This window comes from Orycteropus afer, unplaced genomic scaffold (genome assembly GCF_000298275.1).
Source record: "Orycteropus afer afer isolate SDZICR_OR568_19922 unplaced genomic scaffold, OryAfe1.0 scaffold00152, whole genome shotgun sequence".
Lineage (NCBI taxonomy): Eukaryota > Metazoa > Chordata > Mammalia > Tubulidentata > Orycteropodidae > Orycteropus > Orycteropus afer.
The window spans coordinates 137,517-160,246 of NW_006921739.1; the positions used below are offsets into that span (position 1 = coordinate 137,517).

At 34.6% G+C, this 22,730-nt stretch overlaps 1 protein-coding gene across 1 annotated transcript in view; it reads left to right on the forward strand.

Moving 5' to 3' along the window:
* Positions 1–22,730, forward strand: part of PRKACB (protein kinase cAMP-activated catalytic subunit beta) — a 93,698-nt gene that overhangs the window by 43,496 nt on the left and 27,472 nt on the right. The window contains exons 2-7 of the mRNA XM_007946150.2: positions 7,586–7,647; positions 10,076–10,204; positions 14,165–14,263; positions 15,895–15,977; positions 19,700–19,826; positions 20,861–20,956. Of these exons, the coding sequence (XP_007944341.1) occupies positions 7,586–7,647; positions 10,076–10,204; positions 14,165–14,263; positions 15,895–15,977; positions 19,700–19,826; positions 20,861–20,956 (596 nt within the window). The remainder of the gene's footprint in view (positions 1–7,585; positions 7,648–10,075; positions 10,205–14,164; positions 14,264–15,894; positions 15,978–19,699; positions 19,827–20,860; positions 20,957–22,730) is intronic.

Below are 22,730 nucleotides of genomic sequence, written 5' to 3' on the forward strand. Positions count from 1 at the left end.
AGCCACTCCTCGGAAGGAAGGTTGGGCAATCCTACTTCCATAGTGATACTGCCTCGGAAACCCAAGGAGGGGTCGCTATGAGTCGGGTTTGAGTTGATGGCACATAACAACAACATTAAGGTGAAGGAGGGAGATGAAAATGTTTAATTACAGTGAGATTACAGTACCCATGAATTATAATTTGTTTAAAGTATTACTACAAAAAAAGATACCACTAAAAATAATGTAATTGAATATAATCCGTAATACTTCCTCATTCTGTAATGGAAGGAACATCTCCTTTCCTAGTCCCCATATAAGTAGCCATCAACCTTTAAAATATTGAGATCTCTAATCCCGACCCTTGCCCTCTTTCTCCATTTGGTCCCCTGTCACTTAGCAAGTGATCTTGTCTCCTATTTCCCTGAGGATATAGAGTCTAGCAACTGTGAACTAACACATTTACTCCTCTTTCTTTCCACATATCCAAGAGGAACAACTAGGCAAAAAAAACTGTCTCCCTGATTTGGCACCTGCTTGCCTTTACTCTTCACCTCCACTGCTGTTGTATACGCAGACCTTTAGCTGCAGCTGTTAAAAGTCCATTGTCATTCCCTGGATAAACCATGCTATTCTTCCTTTTATACGCAAAATCCTTCATGCCTTTTATACACAAAATAATCCCAGCCTAGAATGTCTTCTTCCTTAAAAAAAAACAAAAAACTCTCTACCCTTCAAGATTCATGTGTCCTCTGTTATGCCTTACCTTACTACCCAAGAGTTTCCCCTTTTCAGCTCTCATAATACTTTATCATTGCCTTCTTTGTAGTCCTTGTCACAGTCCATTAATGGTTCATCTGTCTCTCCATTAGCTTCTCATCTACTTAACAGGGAAGATATGTTTAATTTTTGTAGTATTCCCAGAGACTGTTTCAGTATCTGGCACCATTAATGGATGCTAAATAAAGTTGTTGAACAGATTATTAAACCAGCACCAAGAAAATGGAATACTTCAAAGACGTTGTTGTTGTTGTTTGCCATCGAGTCAGACCCGACTCATAGCGACCCTTCCTTGGGTTTCCGAGGCAGTATCACTACGGAAGTAGATTGCCCCATCTCTTTCAACAGAGATTTACACCAAAACCAAACCAAACCTGTTGCCAGTGAGTTGATTCCAACTCAGTGATACCATAGAACAGAGTAGAACTTTGTTTCCAATGCTGAAATCTTTGTGGAGGCAGACTGTCAGATCTTTCTCCTGTGGAGTAGCCAGCATACCAAAACACCGACCTTTTTGTTAGGAACCCAGTACTTATCATAATAACTGTGCCACCTAGGCTCCTTAGGGGTTAACAAGATGTTATAATTTCTGGTACTATTCTTACAGTAGAGTTTGACTTAATAACAGAAGTTCAGAAAAGTATTGCAATAGTTGTTGTAGAATATGTATTTCTGTATTTGCTTCTTACTATTATGAGCCCCATGAGGAGTTAAAATTTTGTTAGTTATTTTAAGGAAAATTAGCATGGTATGTATTTCAGCGATAAACAGTAGTTACTGATTTTATTTCTTCACCACTTAATTTTTAAATGTCTGAAATGTCCAGTCAAATGTTTCTACCTTAACATTTTATTTTTGTATATAATAATCTGGGAAAATGTGTATAGGTGACTTGATGCTAAAATACTGCTTTTTTTGAATGTTGTTTAATCATTGTTCAATTTATTTTTTGGATACAAGCTTGCTCCTCTTCAGAAGTATCTGGTAGGCAACTACTTTTATAGCACAAATATTACCTTTAAAAATTGTTATTTGGTTGTTTGCAAGTTATTTATTTTCCTCCTCATAAAGTTATATTTTTTATGAACTGTATTGAGTTAAAATATTTTCATTGATGGAAGAAATGGTTTGTTTAACTTTATCTTGGGTCTATCTATGGAAATGTTTACATTGCAGTGTCTTGTGTGATATTTTGAAAGCAACATATACAGAATTGTGAAGCAGTGGGAGTTGCACGAGGTTAGAAGAAGACAGATTAGTTTAGAATTTGGTTCATCTCAAATTAGATTAACTAGGTTAATGAATGATTTTTTAAAGAGTATGTTGTTACAAATTTTGAATTATATTATTAATATTTTAATTAGGTATTTGCAGTAATAGTTTGCATTCTATTTTGTTCTATTTTTGTGTTTCCTTCCTATTTTCTTCTAACATTTATTGAATAAATTTAAATAGAGTTGTGGTTTTATTAGTGTTTAAGAGGGGAGTGAATTTAATCTTATTACAAAGAGACTGAAGATCTCAACACCTCCAGTAATTATAATTTGTGTAGTAATAGATTTCTAAATTGTTCTTGCAGATCATGAATGATAACCTCTTATAAAATTGGATAATGACATACTGTAACTAACATCATGCTCTCTTTATAATAAGCAATAATCTAGTTTATTTAACAGGAGCTCTGGTGGTGTAGTACCTAAGGCACCTGACTGCTAACCAGAAGGCTGAGGGTTCAAACCCACCAGCCACTCCTTGGAAGGAAGATTGGGCAATTTACTTCCATAGTGATACTGCCTTGGAAACCCAAGGAGGGGTCACTATGAGTCTGATGCGACTCAACAGCAGTGTGTTTGGTTTTTGGCTTAGTTTATTTAACACAACACCCAAAATGGCTAATAAACAATATTTGCTAAGTGTATTAGAAGCCTAAGACATTAGACTGCTAACCAGAAGGCTGGCGGTTCAAACCCACCAGGCACTCCTCAGAAGGAAGGTTGGGCAATCTACTTCTGTAGGGATACCTCCTCAGAAACCCAAGGAGGGGTCACTATGAGTCAGATCCGACTCAACGGCAATGAGTTGTTTTTATTTGTTGTTGTTGGTTAGAAGCCCTGGTTGCATAGTGGTTAAAGCACTCAGCTGCTAACCAAAAGGTCAGCTGTTCAAACCCATAGGTGCTCTGTGGAAGAAAGATGTGGCAGTCTGTTCCCATAAAGTTTTACAGCCTATGGAACAGTTCTGTGTGATACAGTGTTGCTTTATAGGAGTCAGAAGCAGTTCAGTGGCAGTGCGTTTGGTCTTTTGATTATATTCATTTGTGTGACAGGAGGTGATTCAGGAACAGAGTTCTTCATGGGACAGTTTAATGATGTTATAATTAGTCTTCTTCCTAACTTAAAAAGCAGGCCCTTTGTTTGTGAAATTATTCACAAAACTTAATATTTTTGATTTGTACACATTTCTAGTAATTTTCATGGAAGATCATTTGAGAAATGTTTTACTTTCTACAGCATTTCTTTACAGTAAAACTCAGAATATTAGTGAGCACAAAGAAAATTTCAACAAATTTTGTTCATGTCTTTTTAAGGAGTAAAGTTAAGAAGTATTTGAAATTTTTTCTCTAGCTCATTTATCAAACAGGGGAAAGAAATATTTTTTCAACTTACTTATCTTTGGAATAAATATGTTGCCAGTCCTTCCTTTGACCAGTTACTTTTTTATTAACTCCAGATCCACTTAGTATGGTATGACTAAAGAGGCTGAAACAAGATGTTAGGGAATTTTTTTTCTTTCCTTGATTCTCTTACTGGTCTCTAAATAATAACTCAGGCAGGCATCTGGAGGATTTATACTGCAACTTAATGTGCAAATTCTATAACTAAAATGGGACTAAAAATATTTTCAAAAGAAATCAGGAGTATATTTTGGGGATCACAAGTTTCTTAAAAAGCCACAAGTTGCATTTAACAAGAAATTATGTATTTGATTTATTTTGTAACCATCACATACAAGTCAGTATCATGTGTTACATGCTGTGGGGACAGAATTCTTACTTATAAAACCACTTTTCTTCAGTTGTAACTAATACGTTACTTTTTAGAATTAGGATGACTTGAACCATCGTAAAGATATATATATGTGTGTGTGTGTGTGTGTGTGTATGTTGTTGTTGTTATGTGCTGTCGAGTCGGCCCCGACTCATAGCGACCCCTCCTTGGGTTTCGGAGGCGGTATCACTACAGAAGTAGGATTGCCCAACCTTCCTTCCAAGGAGTGACTGGTGGGTTTGAACCACCAGCCTTCTGGTTAGCAGTCAAGTGCCTTAGCCACTATGCTACCAGAGCTCCTATGTGTGTGTATATACACACACACACACACACACACATATGAATTCTTTACCCTCAGTCTACCTCTTGGAGGAATTAAATCACATTTGGATAATTAGGGGCAATTATTTGAATCATTGTTTTGGTGGATGAGATTTTCATACAATGGGAAGATTCTAATCTGTGAAATTATTTTTCCCTAATTTTCTAAAATGGGTATGTTGAGAGTGTTTTATAGCAAAAAGAAGTGATAGTTTATAGAAAGTAATGAAATAGTGTCTTCAGAAGTTCATGCTCTGTTGTTACTTAAAAACAAACGTCTGCTCTTTGTGCCTGTCATCACCATTTTGAAATCTCAAAAACTTGCAATGCCAACGTATGTTTCAACAACCTTTTGGTTACTAACACTATTTTGGCAGAGGTATTATGTTGGAGATAAAGGAAGAAGTAATAATTTGTATCTTTTTAATGCTTCACTTTAATATGACTACATCATTAGAGATTTTATTTAAGGATTTGTGAGTCCCTCACTTCCACTTTTAATTGCTGTCTTTTCTCCAACATGATCATTGTCATCATTACTCTTAGTATTACTGAAATAAAGGACAGTATGCCATTCCAGGGTCTCTGTCTACTCTAAATTCCCAATCAAATCCAAAGTCATCTTTATGTGTCAGCATTTTTCCATTTTAATGTTATTTAAATCATGTTTCTGCCATTTTCTTGTATATTTATAAATTTAGATATCAGAAATTTGAGAAACTTTCTGAACGAAAGAGAAACTAAAATAGTTACCTTTTGTGTGGATAAATTTCATTCTCACTTAACTACAGGAACAAGAATACATTTTGTTAATGCCATTTTTTCTCTTTTGAATTTTTCCTTACAAAATGACCAAAAGTCACTATGTAAACAAAATGTTAATAAACTGTTTACACGAAGTTAATAACTTCGTGTAAATAGTTAATAGGATTTTTTAATGATTCATCATTTAATTAAAATCTAAAACTTCAAATCAGAGCTCTATAAAATGATATGCCTCTCATTCATCAATATATAAACAGCTGGTTTGAATTGCTTTACTTTAGTGCACTTTTTAAATTAGACATTCAGGCATTTAGTTTTTTCTTCAAATTCAGAGTGAGATTTTTAAGCGATTAGGGTTTTTGTTGGTGGTGCTTTGCTTTGTTTTAAAGTCTCTGTGAGTGTCGTTTATGAATTAATACATTTTTTTCCCTTTTCTCTTGCCTTAGTAGAGTGAACACAAATTTAATAAACACAAATCCTTGCACCAGCAAACAGCCTTTTATCAAAATCAGTTATTTTTGAAACCCCACAAATTAACAGGTTCATGTTCTCCAGATGTTTTCGGTTCCTATGTTTAAAGGGCTTGTTAATATTACTGCTGACTTACTTACAATCAATATTTTGAGCTAGATTGATTTCTAACTTTTTAACATCATCTTCAGGTGTGTTTTCAGGGACAGTCTTATGTTCTTAGATTTGAGATTATCAAAGCAATTTCTATATAGAACAATTTTCTAGAATAATTAGGAAGTAAACTAGAGATCCTTAGAAAGCTCAGAACATATTTGCTTCTTGTTTGTTGTTATTGATAGGTGCTGTAGAGTTGGTTCAGACTCATAATGACCCTGTGTACAACAGAACAAAATCCTGCACGGTCCTGAGCCATCTTCACAATCATTAGAACCCATTGTTGCACCACTGTGTCAGTCCATCTCATTGAGGGTCTTCCTCTATTTTGCTGACCCTCTACTTAACCAAGCATGATGTCCTTCACCAAGGACTGTTCCCTTCTGATAACATGACCAAAGTACATGAGACAGAGTCTCACCATCCTTGTTTCCATGGAGCATTCTGGCCATGCTTCTTCCGAGACAGATTTGTTCATTCTTCTGGCAGTCCATGGTTTAATCAATATTCTTCACCAACACCATTATTTAAATGCATCAATTCTTCAGTCTTCCTTATTCATTGTCCAGCTTTTGCATGCATATGAAGCATTTGAATATACCATGGCTTGGTCAAGTATACTTTAGCCTTGGCTTTTTAATACTTTAAAGAGTACTTTGTAGTAGATTTGCCCAAGCAGTACGTCATCTGATGTCTTGACTGCTGCTTCCATGGGTATTGATTGTGGATCCAAGTAAAATGAAATCCCTGACAACTTCAGTATTTTCTCTTTATCATGATGCTGTTTATTGTTCTAGTTGTGAGGATTTTTGTTTTGTATATGTTGACCTGTAATCTATACTAAAGGTTTTAGTCTTTGATCTTCATCAGTAAGTAGTCAAAGTCCTCTTCATGTATAGCAAGCAAGATTGTGTCATCTGCATATCACATGTTGTTGAGAGTCTTCCTCCAATCCTGATGCCGTGTTCTTGATATAGTTCAGCTTCTCAGATTATTTGCTCAGCATACAGATCAAATAAGTATGATGAAAGGATACAAACAAATTCTCTTTGATCACTTTTCTTTGGAATGAGCACAAATATGGATCTCTCTCTGTCAGCCAGGTAGCTGTCTTCCAAATTTCTTGGCAAAGACAAGTGAGAGCTTCCAGTGTTGTATCTATTTGTTGAAACATCTCAATTGGTATTCTGCAAATTTTTGGATCCTTGTTTTTCACCAGTACCTTCTGTGCAGCTTGGACTTCTTCCTTTAATACCATTGGTTCTTGATCATATGCTACCTCCTGAAAAGGTTGAATGTCAATCAATTATTTTTGGCACAGTGATTCCGTATATTCTTTCCATCTTCTTTTTACGCTTCCTGGGTCAGTCAATATTTTGCCCATTGAATTCTTCAAAATTGCAGGCTTGGATTTTTTCTTCAGTTCTTAGGGCTTGAGAAAAGCCAAGTGTGTTGTTCCCTCTGGATTTCTAACTCCAGGTCTTTGCACATTTTAATACTCTACTTTGTCTTCTCAAGTCGCCCTTTGAAATTTTCTATCCACGTCTTTTAAATTATCATTTCTGCCATTCACTTTAGCTACTCTACATTGAAAAGCTAATTTCAGAGTCTCTTCTGACATCCATTTTGGTCTTTCATTTCTTTCCTGTCTTTTTAATGACCTTTTGCTTTCTTTGTGTGCAATATTCTTGATGTCATCCTACAACTCATCTGGTCTTCAGTCATTATTGTTCAGTGGGTCAAATCTGTTCTTCAGTTGGTCACTAAATTCAGGTGGGATATAATTAAGATCATACTTTGGCTCTCATGGACTCCATTTAATGTTCTTCAGCTTCAGTTTGAACGTGCGTATGAGCAATTGATGGTTAGTTCCACAGTAGGCCCCTGGTCTTGTTCTGATTGATGATACTGGGCTTGTTGTTTAGATAAACTACGTAACTCTATAGTTTATTTTGGTTGTGAATACATGGAAACCATAGTCGATATGTCTTTTTTCTTTTTTTAAGCAAGCATATGTAATACAAATATTCTTACAAGACAAAATTTGTTTTTATGTGTATTTTCAGTGAAAGAGTTTCTAGCCAAAGCCAAAGAAGACTTTTTAAAAAAGTGGGAAAATCCTGCTCCGGTAAGGAATATTTCAAATTTTCTGATTTAAAAATCCTATGTTAAGTAAAATCATTATTTTTGCAAGTAATTTAGCAGTTCAGAAACTTTAATTTTCAAGTAGTGTTAGTAAACATAAGCTTAAAATATGAATTTTGCCATAATATTTTGCTTTTATATATTAAGTAATAATTTTATGTCAACTTAAATTGGAGAATGAACTAATTTCCAGTTAAATATCTGACTATAAATTTTGATACTCAAACCAAGTTGCCACAAGCTCTTGGTATTTTCTAATATTACAATGATTTTGACTTATGCCTTTAATAGCATTCTTATTGTTATTAATAGCAACAATAGGGATGCTGTGGTGCCATTTCAAAATATTAACCACAAATACTTGGCTATTAGCAGTATTTTATAGTATACAGACATTGTTTTATAAACACTCTGATGGGGTAAATTCTATATAAGTACTTCAGATCTTAACTAAGATCTGAAAAATGTATATAGAAAAAACATCTAAACTTTCAAAAAAAGAAATTTCTTTTGGGGGTTGAAGATAATTAATGAACTTCAATTACAGATTAAATTTTGAAAACCATTTTTCCCAGCACATAAAAACCTTAATTTCAATGAATTTTTTTTCCACTAAAGTACATTTAATTCAAAATAGGTATAGTGTTCCATGGGGACACTATCCTTATCAAGTTTTAAAACATAAACATAGCCATATGGTGATTACAAGAAGATAGACATTATATAACATGAAACATTAACAGAACTGTGAATGGTAGCATGTTTTTTATTATACAAAGTACTACTTAAAAGAGATGTTCTGTTGTCCATTAATGAAGTTTGTTCTAATATTTGGTTGTGACTATATTAAACATTTTAATTCATCTATTGATATTAATTAAATCATATTATATTAAAGTGATATGTTGATAAAACTATAAATTACATATTAATTGATAAAACTAAATAATCAATTCAGAATTATAAGGATTTTTTTCTGCATTGATATAGAATCTCATAGTAATTTTAAATTATTGGAAATAAGAAACTAAAATATGATGAAAACAAGTTTTATAAGTAAAACTTTCCTAGAAGAGTTACTTTCTCTATAATGATCCACCAAGAAGCTTTGGAAACAATACTGTCTACAAAAGCAAAATTTGATTTGCACTAGATACCATATCAACTATGGTAAACTCCAGTAGGTATCTAGATTCCTCACTTACATATACATCATATTGTATCACATTTTTCTCAAGCTAAGCTCTTTATAGATTGGCCCTTGGAAATATTTTTTCCAAGATTTTCATGGGAATCTTCTTATTAAAAACCTGGTAAACAAATGGGTCACCAATTACTACTTGTTGCTATTTAGCACATAGATAATTTGTTCCTAGTAATTTTCATTTTGCTGTGGCAGCAACAAATTTAAAAGATTGCTTCCTCCAACTCTTTGCTTCCGTGCTGTAGTCAAAGCCAAACAAAAGATGTTTGCTCAAAACAAAACCTCTGTTCAGTGAGAATAAAAGTCTACTTATTATTCTAGCACACTGACTTTTGGTTATCTTGGTGGGAATGAGGAACTCTTCTTTCTTTATTGTTACTATTTTAGATAATACTGGGTTATTATAACATCAGAAAGAGAGAGCCACTAAGATCTTACATGCTGCTATTATCTAGTTGTAGAGTTCTATAGCTCATATAAGGAGCTCTGGTAGCATAGTGCCTATGGCACTTGACTGCTAACCAGAAGGCTGGCGGTTCAAACCCACCAGCCACTCCTCGGAAGGAAGATGGGGTAATCCTACTTCCGTAGTGATACTGCCTCGGAAACCCAAGGAGGGGTCGCTATGAGTTGAGTCCGACTTGAGGCACATAACAGCATAGCTCATATAAAGACAGAAATGAAGTGCTTTCCTTACAGGTAACTCCAGTGAAAGGACAGTCCTTTAGTTTACCTTTTCATTACCATTATTTTTTGTTGTTGTTGTTATGTGCCGTTATTTGCAGGTGCACAAAAGGTGTTGTTGTTGTTATGTACCATTATTTGCAGGTGCACAAAGACTGTATGGCTTACATGACTGTCTGTCAGTATACTTCTGGTCTGTTTGTAATTATTAAAATACAAAAGTAATTTATTAGAAGTCCAATTCTACAAATTTATATTTCAGCTAAGGTTCTCACTTCCTCCCTTTACTCTTACCTTTTGTTTTGTGATAAAATTATCTTCTCAATTATTAGATCCTTTCTTATTCTAAGGGGAAAATAGAATCAATAATATGGAATCTCAATATTCTTTCCATATTGTTTATTTAAAAAAAGCAGTTGACAATTAAATGATTCATTCTTATTACATATTACTAAACTATTATTATAATCTTCTTATGAGAACCTCTAATTATACTTTATTTTATTTTTTCACATACATATAGAATAATGCCGGGCTCGAGGATTTTGAAAGGAAAAAAACCCTTGGGACAGGTTCATTTGGAAGAGTCATGTTGGTGAAACATAAAGCCACAGAACAGTATTATGCCATGAAGATCTTAGATAAGCAGAAGGTTAGTGCATCATTATTTACCGACAGGGTAGACTCGAGTTTTATCATCTAGAATATTCAAGCAATGCAGTATGATCGACTTAGCATTGACAGCATCAAATAATTTTAGTGTTGCATTCTATTTTCATTCTTATTTATTGTGACTACATGATACATAGTTAATAGTTTTAGCGTATGGGGGTATATTATTATTATTATTATTATTATTTATATATAATATTTTACTAACACCATACTGGGTGGCGTAGTGCCTAAGGCATTTGACTGCTAACCAGAAGGCTGGTGGCTCAAACCCACCAGCCACTCCTCAGAAGAAAGATGGGGCAATCTACTTCCATAGTGATACTGCCTCGGAAACCCAAGGAGGGGTCACTATGAATCAGGTCCAGCTTGACAGTATATAACAACAACAACAACAAAAAAAAAACTGAATTAAATATGTAAAGAACAAGCATTGCTCCTAAATTCTGCTGTATAGAAAAATTCAGGGACAAATTAACAAGTAACAGATACTTCATAATTTTAGTTATGCCTTATTTTAATTATAATAGAAACCCTTTTATTAACATGATTGGGTTTGATTAATTCAAATTGTCAGTTAAAGCAAGGAAAGATTTTTAAAAACTACATACTATAACAAACAATTTTTAAGTGTGTATTATATATACTTAATAGAGCATAATATCTGAATTAATCATGCCTTAAATATTAAGCTTCTAATTTCCTAGTAATTACTTAAAATTAAGGAAAGGAAAAAAAATTGGCAAATCTTGATATAGTATCTTATAGATACTATGTTCCAAGAATGATTTTTTTTTGCTTATTGGTATATGTTGTTGTTGTGTTGTTATGTGCTGTCGAGTCGGACCCGACTCATAGCGACCCCTCCTTGGGTTGCCGAGGCAGTATCACTACGGAAGTAGATTGCCCCATCTTCAACAACAGTATTGGTATATAGGTAGCAAAATGTGGAATAAATTGTACTGAACTAATAATCTGGGTTATAGACCAATGGCTAGATCAGTGCTGTCCAGTAGAAACATAACATGAGTTACATACGTAACTTTAAATTATCCAATAGCCACATTAAAAAAAAAAAGGTAAAAAGAAACAAGTGAAATTAATTTTATCATTCCACCATGTAATTACTGTAAAATTTAATGAGATATTTTACATTCTTTTTTCCACACTCCATCTTCAAAACCTGATATGTATTTTATACTTGTAGTCTAACTGCTAATTAAAATAAATAAGTAAAATTAACCTAATATAAAATGAAATAATGGCTTAAGTCTCTGTAACATTTAGTATTTCATACATACACTCTTAATTGTACATCTGTGTCTGTTGCCCTCTCTCATGTTTATTTTCTAACCATACTTCTTGAAAAAAATAACATAATTGCTATCTCTGGTAGCATAGTGCCTAAGGCACTTGACTGCTAACCAGAAGACTGGTGGTTCAAACCCACCAGCCAGTCCTCAGAAGGAAAATGGGGCAATCTACTTCTGTAGTGATACTGCCTCGGCAACCCAAGGAGGGGTCGCTATGAGTCAGGTCCGACTCAACGGCACATAACAACAACAACAATTCTTCAACCCACAATTTAGTTGCCGGCTCATTTATCCCTCACCTCTTACTATTCCACTGAAATGGCTCTGCTGAGAGTCACCAAATCCAGTGACCTAATTGCCAAGTCCAATGGACTCTTTTTGCTCATCTTATTTTGCTTTAGAACATATGACTGTCCTGACCACTTCCTTGAAACTGTTTTCTCTCTGGACTTCAGGGACACCATGCTCTCCTGATTATGCTTCTGCCTCTCTGAGCTCTTTTTTCTGTTCCTTCTTCTCTTTTATCTGTTCTATACCTTCTCCCTGCATACTTTCTCTAACAGCTTCAACTCTTTCCTGAGCTCAGCACCTAATTTATATGTACCATCTGAGCATGAAGGAGCTCTGATGGTGTAGTGCCTAAGCTATTTGACTGCTAACCAGAAGGCTGGCGGTTCAAACCCACCAGCCGCTCCTCGGAAGGAAGATTGAGCAATCTCCTTCTGTAGTGATAACCACCTCAGAAACCCAAGGCGAGGTCGCTATGAGTTGGATCCAACTCGACGGCAGTGAGTTTTTTTTTTTTTTTTTGTCGTCGTTGTTGTTGTTTTTCGGTTTTTATCTGAGCATAGAGCTCTTAGAGACTGTCTAGTCTTTCCTTCACTTTCTAGCTGAGGTATTTAGGTATCAGAATGGGTAAGTGACTTTCATACTTGTCTTGGTAGCAGAACAACAACAAAATGCTTCTGATTTATCTTTTTCTTAAACCTATCATTAAAATTTTTGTTATCTGGATAATCCCTCATCTTTTATGGTACCTTTCTTCAAGAATTAACATAATATAGTTTATTTATAAAATACTAAGAAGATTATAAAATATGCCACATTTTATGCATTAAATTACTTTTAGAAAAGAAGTTTTTAATTGCTTTGTTGTTGTTGTTGTTGTTGTTATGTGCCCTCGAGTTGGACCCAACTCATAGCAACCCCTCCTTGGGTTTCCGAGGTGGAATCACTACGGAAATAGATTGCCCAACCTTCTTTCCGAGGAGTGGCTGCTGGGTTTGAATCACCAGCCTTCTGGTTAGCAGTAAAATGCCTTAGGCACTATGCTACCAGAGCTCCTTTAATTGCTTTAGTGACTTGTTAAGTAAATTACTGAGAAGGTTACCTCTTGGATAAATCATGGCAAATGAATATTTCCCAGAGTAATAGCTGCTATTTTTAACACAGGCCTACTGACTCTCTGTCAATTATATTTTCCTTAGTAGTATTTTTATACTGCTAATTTTAATATACCAATAAGTGACTCGTAGCTTTAATTACCTTTCTTATTCATGTTTAGCTTCTTGATTTCTGTGACTACCACACATTGACATTAAGCCCCTGGCAAGAATGAATATCTTCTATTGATTTATATGTTTATGACATTTATTTATTCCTGAGGTTACCTTTTCTCAAAGTCAAAATAGAATCAAATATGGGATAAAATCAAAGTCTTTATAGTCAAGATAAATTGCTTTCCCCTTTTGTGTAACTAAGGAGCCCTGGCAGTACAGTGGTTAAGTGTTTGGCTGCTAACAGAAAGGTTGGCAGCGGTAACCCACCAGCCACTCTGAGAGAGAAAGATATGGCAGTCCACTTCCATAAAGATTACAGCCTTGGAAGCCCTATAGGGCAGTTCTATTCTGTCTTCTAGGGTTTCTGAGAGTTGAAATGACTAGATGGCAATAGGTTTGGGTTTGGGTTTTTCTATGTATCTGATTAAACAGACAATCCAAAGAAAGCTTGATTAATCCTAATGGACCCAATTGTTATGGAGACATAGGGATTTCTTGCCAATATTAAGTGTGTCCTCTGCAGTATTTTGTGTGGCTATGTAAATTCCTTTTTTTAGAATATGTCCAGTGTTTATTCAGGTATTATGAAATGAATAGATTGTTCATTTACCCACTATTTATTTTTTAGTTACTGGCCTTTGCTCTGTTCTTATTTTCCTTACCGATCTTCTGAAGTATTTAAAATCAGTACCTACTTATTTCAGTGATTTGGATCAGCTTCTTTAGTGGGCTGTAAATCATTAGTAGCTACATATTTTCACCTATTACATTTTTAAGTAATTTATCATGAATGAAAAATATCCTATTCCCACTAAGCTTCCTCTTCTTAAACAATATCTTGACTGAAATCATAGTTGACCTTCTTAAGACTAGTTTTAAATCCTCTGTTAGCTTTTGTATTTGAAACTTATAAGCCTGATTAGTAATTATTATTATCATCCTTATCCAATTCTAGTGATTTTGCTAATCCAAGTTCACTATCATAGGGAAAGCATTTTATCATATTATTTCTTTTAAAAGGTAGTTTGTTATTCAAACACATCAAATGTATTTATTTCTCAATTGCAGGTTGTTAAACTGAAGCAAATAGAGCATACTTTGAATGAGAAAAGAATATTACAGGCAGTGAATTTTCCTTTTCTTGTTCGGCTGGAATATTCTTTTAAGGTAAATTTTAGTAATATCCAAATAAAATATTTTCAAAATGATAAATATTTTAAAAATATGTAGCTATAATAAGATTCTCAATGAGATGATGAACCTGAAAATTATGAAAAAGTAAAAAAAGAAATATCTTTAGGATTTATGTAATTAAATCCTGTTGTGCTTATAAACTTAGGCAACATTTGAAAAGGTTTTGGTTCTCCCTGGGGAAATTGTTCAAAGTGACATGTGTAACTCTTCATGAGATGGTATTATTATCTAACTTAAAAGGAGCTTGCACCCAAAGATTTGGTTATTACTAATAAGATCTCATAGTCATTGAAACTGATTGTAAATTCTGTTTCAAAAACCTTAGTGATATTTTAGTAAGTGATTATTACACTCTCGCAAATGAATATACCCACATATGTTCGTCAGCTTTCTTTGAATACTTATGCTTCTATCTCACCTTTTTTACTTAGTAATTTGTGTTGCAGCTTTTATGTATGTATGTGTGTATGTGTGAGTATATATATGTGTGTGTGTATATATATAAAGCAGAATAATTTTTGACACACTGTTCAAGTGTCTCATAAAATTTCACAAAAATTTGATTTTTGAATTGGCAGTTTTTCAGTTCTGTAGAATAACACTTGGCGGTTCTCTGCAATATTGATTCAGATGAAATATTTTAACCTTTTCTCTGTTTCTTTATTCTTTAAGTCAGATGAAGACTTATGTATTTAAGATTCTATTAACATTATTAATCTCTCTGATCTGGTACACTACATAAAATGTGGGTATCACTATTACATTTTTCAAGTTGTTTTCAACTTTGTTATTTCTTTGCATGCATTATAGTATTTCTATCATTGGTTCAATGTTTAATTGTTTGAGAATTAAATGTTCCCTGCAAAAGCAGAACCAGCAAAAATCCCATACTAATTTGTGACAAGAATACAAAAAAATAAATGAGTACCCCTTTAGGAAGGAAGGTTGGGCAATCTACTTCCATAGTGATACTGCCTCAGAAACCCGAAGAGGGGTCGCTATGAGTCCGATCTGACTGGATGGCAGTGAGTTATTTGGTGGTATAGTGCCTAAGGCCTTTGACTACTAACCAGAAGGATGGCAGTTCAAATCCACCAGCCACTTCTCAGAAGGAAAGTTGGGCAATTTACTTCCGTGGTGATACCACCTCAGAAACCCAAGGAGGGGTTGCCATGAGCCGGATCTGACTTGACAGCAGTGGGTGGTGGTGGTGGGTACTATAGAAAAGCTAGAGTACTATTCACTTCATTGTGTTTTCTAATATTTATCCATCTAATGGATATTAAATATGCTTTTTTTTTTTTTAATTGAACATAGTATAATCTTAAGAAGCTCTGGTATAGTGGTTAAGGCATTTGGCTGCCATCTAAAAGATTGATGGTTCCAGCCCATCAGCTGCTCCATGGAAGAAGGATGAGGCAGTCTGCTTCCATAAAGATTTACAACCATGGAAACTCAATAGGGGTCGCTATGAGTCGGAATCGACTCTATAGCATGAGTTTGTTTTTGTTTTTGTTTGAAATTGGTATAATCTTAAAGTATTTTTTCAAGAATAATCTAGGTTATGTAATTTCAGTTTACTAATTCTTTTTATTTATTCATAGGATAATTCTAATTTATACATGGTTATGGAATATGTCCCTGGGGGTGAAATGTTTTCACATCTAAGAAGAATTGGAAGGTTCAGGTAAAAAATGCTGTTTCTCTCCTCATATATTTATTTTGTTTGTTGTAAATTTTTAAATGCCAAAAAATTATTTCATTTAATTTAGTAATATCTTACCTATAGAAAGCATATGTAGAACATTAAAAAGAAATTTTAAATAAAAATACCATGAAGCCAATTTAAATATTCTTCATTGGTAAATATTTTAAGGGTCCATTAGTTGAAGAGTTTGTAAAATGCAAAATTAATTTAATTTTAAAATACAAATATGTATTGTACTGTTCATTAATACAACTCTGGGGAAGAGGTTTGAGTAAAATGAAGATTAAAAAAGAATTTATGGAAATGATAGTAGTGGTATCAAGTGATGAGATTATGAAAGTTTGCTTCAAATTTAGTTCTCCTTAAAGTCATTATGGTGAGTTCTTAAAATAACTTAAAAGGAGCTTGCACCCAAAGATTTGGTTATTACTAAAAGATCTCATAATCATTAAAACAGATTATAAATTCTGGTAGCATTACTAGTATGTGAGTTTTTATATTACTTCTTGTTGTTATTCTCCATCGAGTCGGACCCGACTCATAGTGACTCCTCCTTGGGTTTCCAAGGCAGTATCACTATGGAAGTAGATTGCCCCATCTACTGTTCGTTAATAATCACTAATAGAATGAAACTGAAACCAAGAAAAGGTCCAGCTTCATTTACTACATTATATATTGACATAGTTAAAACAGAAGTAGAAACTCAAACAGTACTGCTATTTCGATTATACTACAACTAATGAGGGAGCTCTGGTAGCATAGTGGTTAAGGCACTTGACTGCTAACCAGAAGGCTGACAGTTCAAACCCACCAGCCACTCCTCGGAAGGAAGATGGGGCAGTCTATTTCCGTAGTGATACTGCCTTGGAAATCCAAGGATGGGTCGCTATGAGTCAGGTCCAACTTGATGGCACGTAACAACAACAACAACACAACTAATAAGGGGTCTTGGGTGGCACGAACAGTTAAGTACTTGACTACTAGCCTAAGGGTTGGCAATTCATCCAGAGGCACCTCAGAAGACAGGCCTGATGACTGCTTCCTAAAAGTCTCCCTTGGAAACCCTACAAAATAGCTCTACTCTGCACATACAAGGTCTCTATGAATCAGAATTGACTCAATGGCAGGCCAACAACTAATGATGGTAATTCAGTTTATAAAAAGATATGATAGATTTGGATTATCACAAAATGATATGATGTTCAGTGATAAACAAACATTTTAGTCACCTGGGGCCTAAGCCAAAATTCATTTGTTGACCTAATATATGTAGGGTGCCTATTAGGTATCAGGAAGTGTGCTAATGCAAAGTAACTTTTGTTTATCTTTGATGATTCTCTTTTACCTCTTACTATCCTCTCTCCAGAAGGCTGGCGGTTCAAACCCACCAGCCACTCTTCGGAAGGAAGGGTAGGCAATTTACTTCCGTAGTGATACAGCCTCGGAGACCCAAGGAGGGGTCACTATGAGTCGGGTCCAACTTGATGGCACATAACAACAACATCCTTTCTCCAGGTTTCTAGTGACATAGTGGTTAAAGCATTTGGCTGCTAACCAAGAGATCTGCAGTTTAAATCCACCAGCCACTCTGAAGGAGAAAGATAAGGCAGTCTGTTTCCATAAAGATTTACAGCCTTGGAAACCTTATGAGGCAGTTCTACTGTCTTACAGTTGACAGTGGATTTGGTGGTGTCTATCTCTGCTACCACCCCTTGTCCAAGCAGGCCTAGAATCATAAAGTTCCACCTTTAAACTTGTCCTCCAAAAATATTTTGGTCATTTTCTGTGATTATTCACTTCTCTTTGCAACTCTCGACAATGTAATTTCTTCAATAATTGGCTTGGTACTAGGAGGAAAGCAAGTTAATCAACATAATTAACACTAAGACACTATCTTTTCTAACATTTCACACATATTATATATACCCTTTCTATTTAAATGTATCATGAAAGGCCCTGGAAACCTTGAAGTAAGGAGAATACTGAGTTACTGTTGAGCATGATTTTAATCAGAATCTATGGAGTCATTATGATTCTCTACTTAAGTAGCAGGTGTCTGGATTTAAAGTTGCTACAGTATTACACTTTCCTGATATCACCCTGTATTCCCTTAAATGTTAACTATAAATATGTAATAACAAATTGCACTTGGAATATTTTACCTTCATTTATTAACAATTTGATATATGTATCTATATAATTTCTGTATTTCTCCAATCACTGTTGTTGTTGTTGTATGTGCCATCGAGTTGGACCAATTCACAGCGACCCCTCCTTGGGTTTCCGAGGTGTTATCACTACGGAAGTAGATTGCCCAACCTTCCTTCCAAGGAGTGGCTGGTAGGTTTGAACCACCAGTCTTCTGGTTAGCAGTCGGATGCCTTAGGCACTACACTACCAGAGCTCTCCAAACAATAGTGTGTGTAAATAAACATAAAATGCTAAGGGCTTATGTAGAAAAATTAGGAGGAGCCTTTCCAGGTCAAATGCTTCCAATTTTAGGGAAAAATGTTACTAGTGATCAGAGTTATTCTCCCAATATCTTCTTATAATGTTCCCTTTACCATTTAGCATATCTTGTGGGTTTTTACAGTGTTGGGATGGGGCTGAGACTGAATGGGTATTATAAAATGCCACTCCCCCAAAAAAGTATTTTCATTCAGTTGACACATATTTATTGAGCACCTGATGTGTATCAAGCTATGACTTGGGAAATATAGGACAAGTGTACATAAGTTTTTCTCGGAATTTCAATTTCTGGTGCTACTAAATCAGACTCATGCTAACCATCTTAAGAGCAATCCTATTCATAGTTAAGGTTGTCCATTGGTAAAACAAATCTAAATGCCATTGCAACTTAGCAGGTAAATTAGCAGAATTCAGTAAATGTACTAGAAGATGAAATAGAATCTCAGATTAGAACATCAGTGCATCCTTTTGGAGTAATAATCTGAATATAGCATCAAAATGGCAGCAATATATCAATTGAGCTAATCTATGTATGCAAAAACTATTCATGTTTACACAAACAAAAACATTATACATATGTCTATGTATCTGTATTAACATTCATAATAGAGCATTTGGAAACACACACCAGGATTGTACCTATGATTTCTGGATGGGATTATTGGTGTTCTTTATACTTAAACAGTATTTTATGATATTTTTCTATAAAGAGTATATTTATTTTTGTAAAAGGAACAGTTTGGGTTTTTGACGGCATTAATCTGCAAACCAATTTAGAGAGTTTCTATGTAGTAAAATGCTTTAAGTACATGAAATTTGTATGAGAAAGGTAAATGGAGTTTATAGACAGTAGTGATGGTCTCAACAGACATTCCGAATTGGCACATTTACTTTTCAGTTATTCTTAAGGTCAGACATAATTATAAGAACATAAATATCTTTTATTATGGGTAATAACAATTTACAATATGATGACTACTTTGTGGTTCTAGTTTTGCTGAACATAGTTACCCCTACATGTATCAGAGCATTATTTAAAGATGACTGATACACTTACTAAATATTTGATACAAATATTTGGAACTAGTAAGATTCTTTGCATATGTTTAAAAGTAAAAAATACTTTTGCTCCAAAAATATACTTCTATCCCATGTTGATTTTTATATTATAATCTACTAGTTAACTGTATGTTATCCATTTTATGGGAAAATAATGTTTTGTTTCTTTGCAGTGAACCCCATGCACGATTCTATGCAGCTCAGATAGTGCTAACATTCGAGTACCTCCATTCACTAGACCTCATCTACAGAGATCTAAAACCTGAAAATCTCTTAATTGACCATCAAGGTTATATCCAGGTATGCCTTGAACGCATAGTATACTTTATTTTAGAAACTGCTAGGCAAGAAATTTTATGTATTTAACCCCAAATACCAATATTGATTATTTTTTCCTTTGAAGGGAACATATGATTCTCCCTAATGGCTTAAATTGAACTCATAGTTCTGCAACTTTTGAAAACACCATGAATCCTATCAAAGATGGAACCTCTTTATATTTCCAATAATTTATATGTGTAAAGTAGCACAGGCTCCTGTAAAAAGAAATAATAATAGCTATATTTGTGACCACTCCTTAGTACCAGACATTTTCCAAGTATTGTACACATGTATTAACTCTCTCTTTATCCTGATAAGGTATAGGTACTGTAATCTTCATTTTCAGTCTGAGGAAACTGAGGCACAGTAAGGTCACACAGCCAGTAAATGGTGTCAGGATTTAAATCTAGCCTGTTCCCAGAATACATGTTCTTTCCCCCTACAATAAACCTGCCGAATGAGCCCAATACCAATATTTGAGTGGTGACAATGTTTTCTTTCCATTTGTACTTTATAAAGTGGAAGCATCCCTTTTTTTACACAGTATCAATAGACTGCCCCATTGGTGCTTTTGCACATTTGGTGGTGCAGTTAATGACAGAAGACGCACTAAGCTTAGGGAAGACTTCTAGCACTGTGGACAGTTTTTTCAATTTTATTAAAATGAGCTTTACCTTTTGTTTTGGGAGCTCTGGTGGCATAGTGCCTAAGGCATTTGACTGCCTTTTATTTTAACTTTTTTATTTCTTGGATCTGGAATCTTAGGATAATAATTGGAGAAAGGTTTTATATTGTTCTTCATTTGTTTGTTTGTTTTGGGTGGAGAAAGAATCCTCCAGCTTGGGTTGTTTTAGCCTTCATGCACTAAACAGTGGCTTTAATTACATTGACTTAGTTTTTTCCTCTTTTTTTTTTTTTCATGGCTTAAATTTTAACCTTGAATTTTTTATTTTAAATGTAGGTAACGTAGTAGAAACACTAACTGTTCACAATATTTTTTTTTTCTTTTATAGGTCACAGATTTTGGGTTTGCCAAAAGAGTTAAAGGCAGAACTTGGACATTATGTGGTACTCCAGAATATTTGGCTCCAGAAATAATCCTCAGCAAGGTACATTTATAATGGCATTATATAAAAATTGGGAGCTCTGGTGGGTATAGTGCCTAAGGTACTTGACTGCTAACCAGAAGGCTGGCGGTTCAAACCCACCAGCCATTCCTCGGAAGGAAGATTGAGCAGTCTACTTCCATAGAGATACCACCTCAGAAACCCAAGGAGGGGTCGCTATGAGTCAAGTCAACTCAACAATGAGTTTTTTTGATTTATATAAGAATTAGAAATATGTGATCTTTTACAAACACTAGTTACTGATCTAATGTTATATTTTTTTATTTAATCTAAGTTATGAATTTAAATCTAATTGTTCATATCTACTATAGAGTGATTATTTATAGTCTACGATTAATCCCATAAAAAAACACCAAACCAAACTCACTGCCATTGAGTTGATCCCAACTCATAGCGACCCTTCCTTGGGTTTCCGAGGAGTTATCTCTATGGAAGTAGATTGGCCAGTCTTCCTTCGGAGAAGTAGCTGGTGGGTTGGAACTGCCAGCCTTCTGGTTAGCAGTCAGGTGCCTTCGGCACTATGCTACCAGAGCTCCTTAAAGAAACTATAATCATTTCTAAACAGGTGGTTTGATTTTCTTTCCTCTGCTACTCTTTGGTGGTAAAACATAGAAAGGAGAAACTAACAATAATTGGACACAAGTAGAAAGAAGGACAGAGAAAGGGATAAGACACTTGTTTGATAGTCCACAAACTGAATGAAGTACCAGCTGAGTAACTGAAATTTGGCTAACTTAATACAAATAGTTGAATGAAATGAAAGATTTTTTTCAGCTTTCCTCTCATTATCATAATTTATACCATATATTACAGTTTTTATAATCTTAATATCACTGCAATTTCATCTTCTTTAAGTTTGCTTGGCAAATAGTGTGACTACAAAATAAATACCAAAACTCTAAAATTTGTCCTTATATTATAAAAGTAATAAATGTGCATGTTTTGGAAAATACAAAAAATATAAAGATACACCCCAAAAAATCTATAATCTCACCACCCAGAAACAACTTGTTTTAAAACTTTCACACATTTTGGTTTTACTTTTCCTATGCATGTGTCCTGCTTTTTTCACTTGAATAATAACAGTTATGCAAACATCATTCCAATGGCTTGTGCAGATGTACCATTCCGCTATTGTTCTTTAATTTTAATTTTTAAATTTTAATTTGTCCTATTATAAATACTGTGATAAATATATTTATGAATAAAGCTATGTGTGTATTTCCAAGTACCTACATAGGATAGATTCCCAGAAATGAAATTACTGGGTCAACTCTTCTCTCAGGCAGCTACTGGCTGCTGAGGCTGACAAGCCCAAGGTTGACAAATAAAATGGCACAGTTCCAATGTTACCAAACCACACAGCAGGCCATTAATTCAAGTCCATTGAAAGTCCCAAGGTCGTCATAGCATTGCAGGCTGTTGAACAACGACACGGCTACTACATGCAGGGTTTGAGTGTGCCATAAGCTAGAGACATTCCAAAAGCTGTTTCTTATATATGGAAAGCAGACCACATACCCAAAGCCAGCTACTCAGCTGCTCAGAGTAGAGTCTACCATGGAGTTGATTATCAGTCTCATCATGGGGAATACTACATCCAGCTGCCCAGCCACTCAACCAGGCCTAACGAAGTTGACACACAAACTTAACCACTACAGTATCTCATTGTTTTAATTCTGATTTCTTTATAAGATTTTTAAATCCTTAATAAAAATATCCAAACCCACTGCCATCAAGTCAGTTCGGACTCATA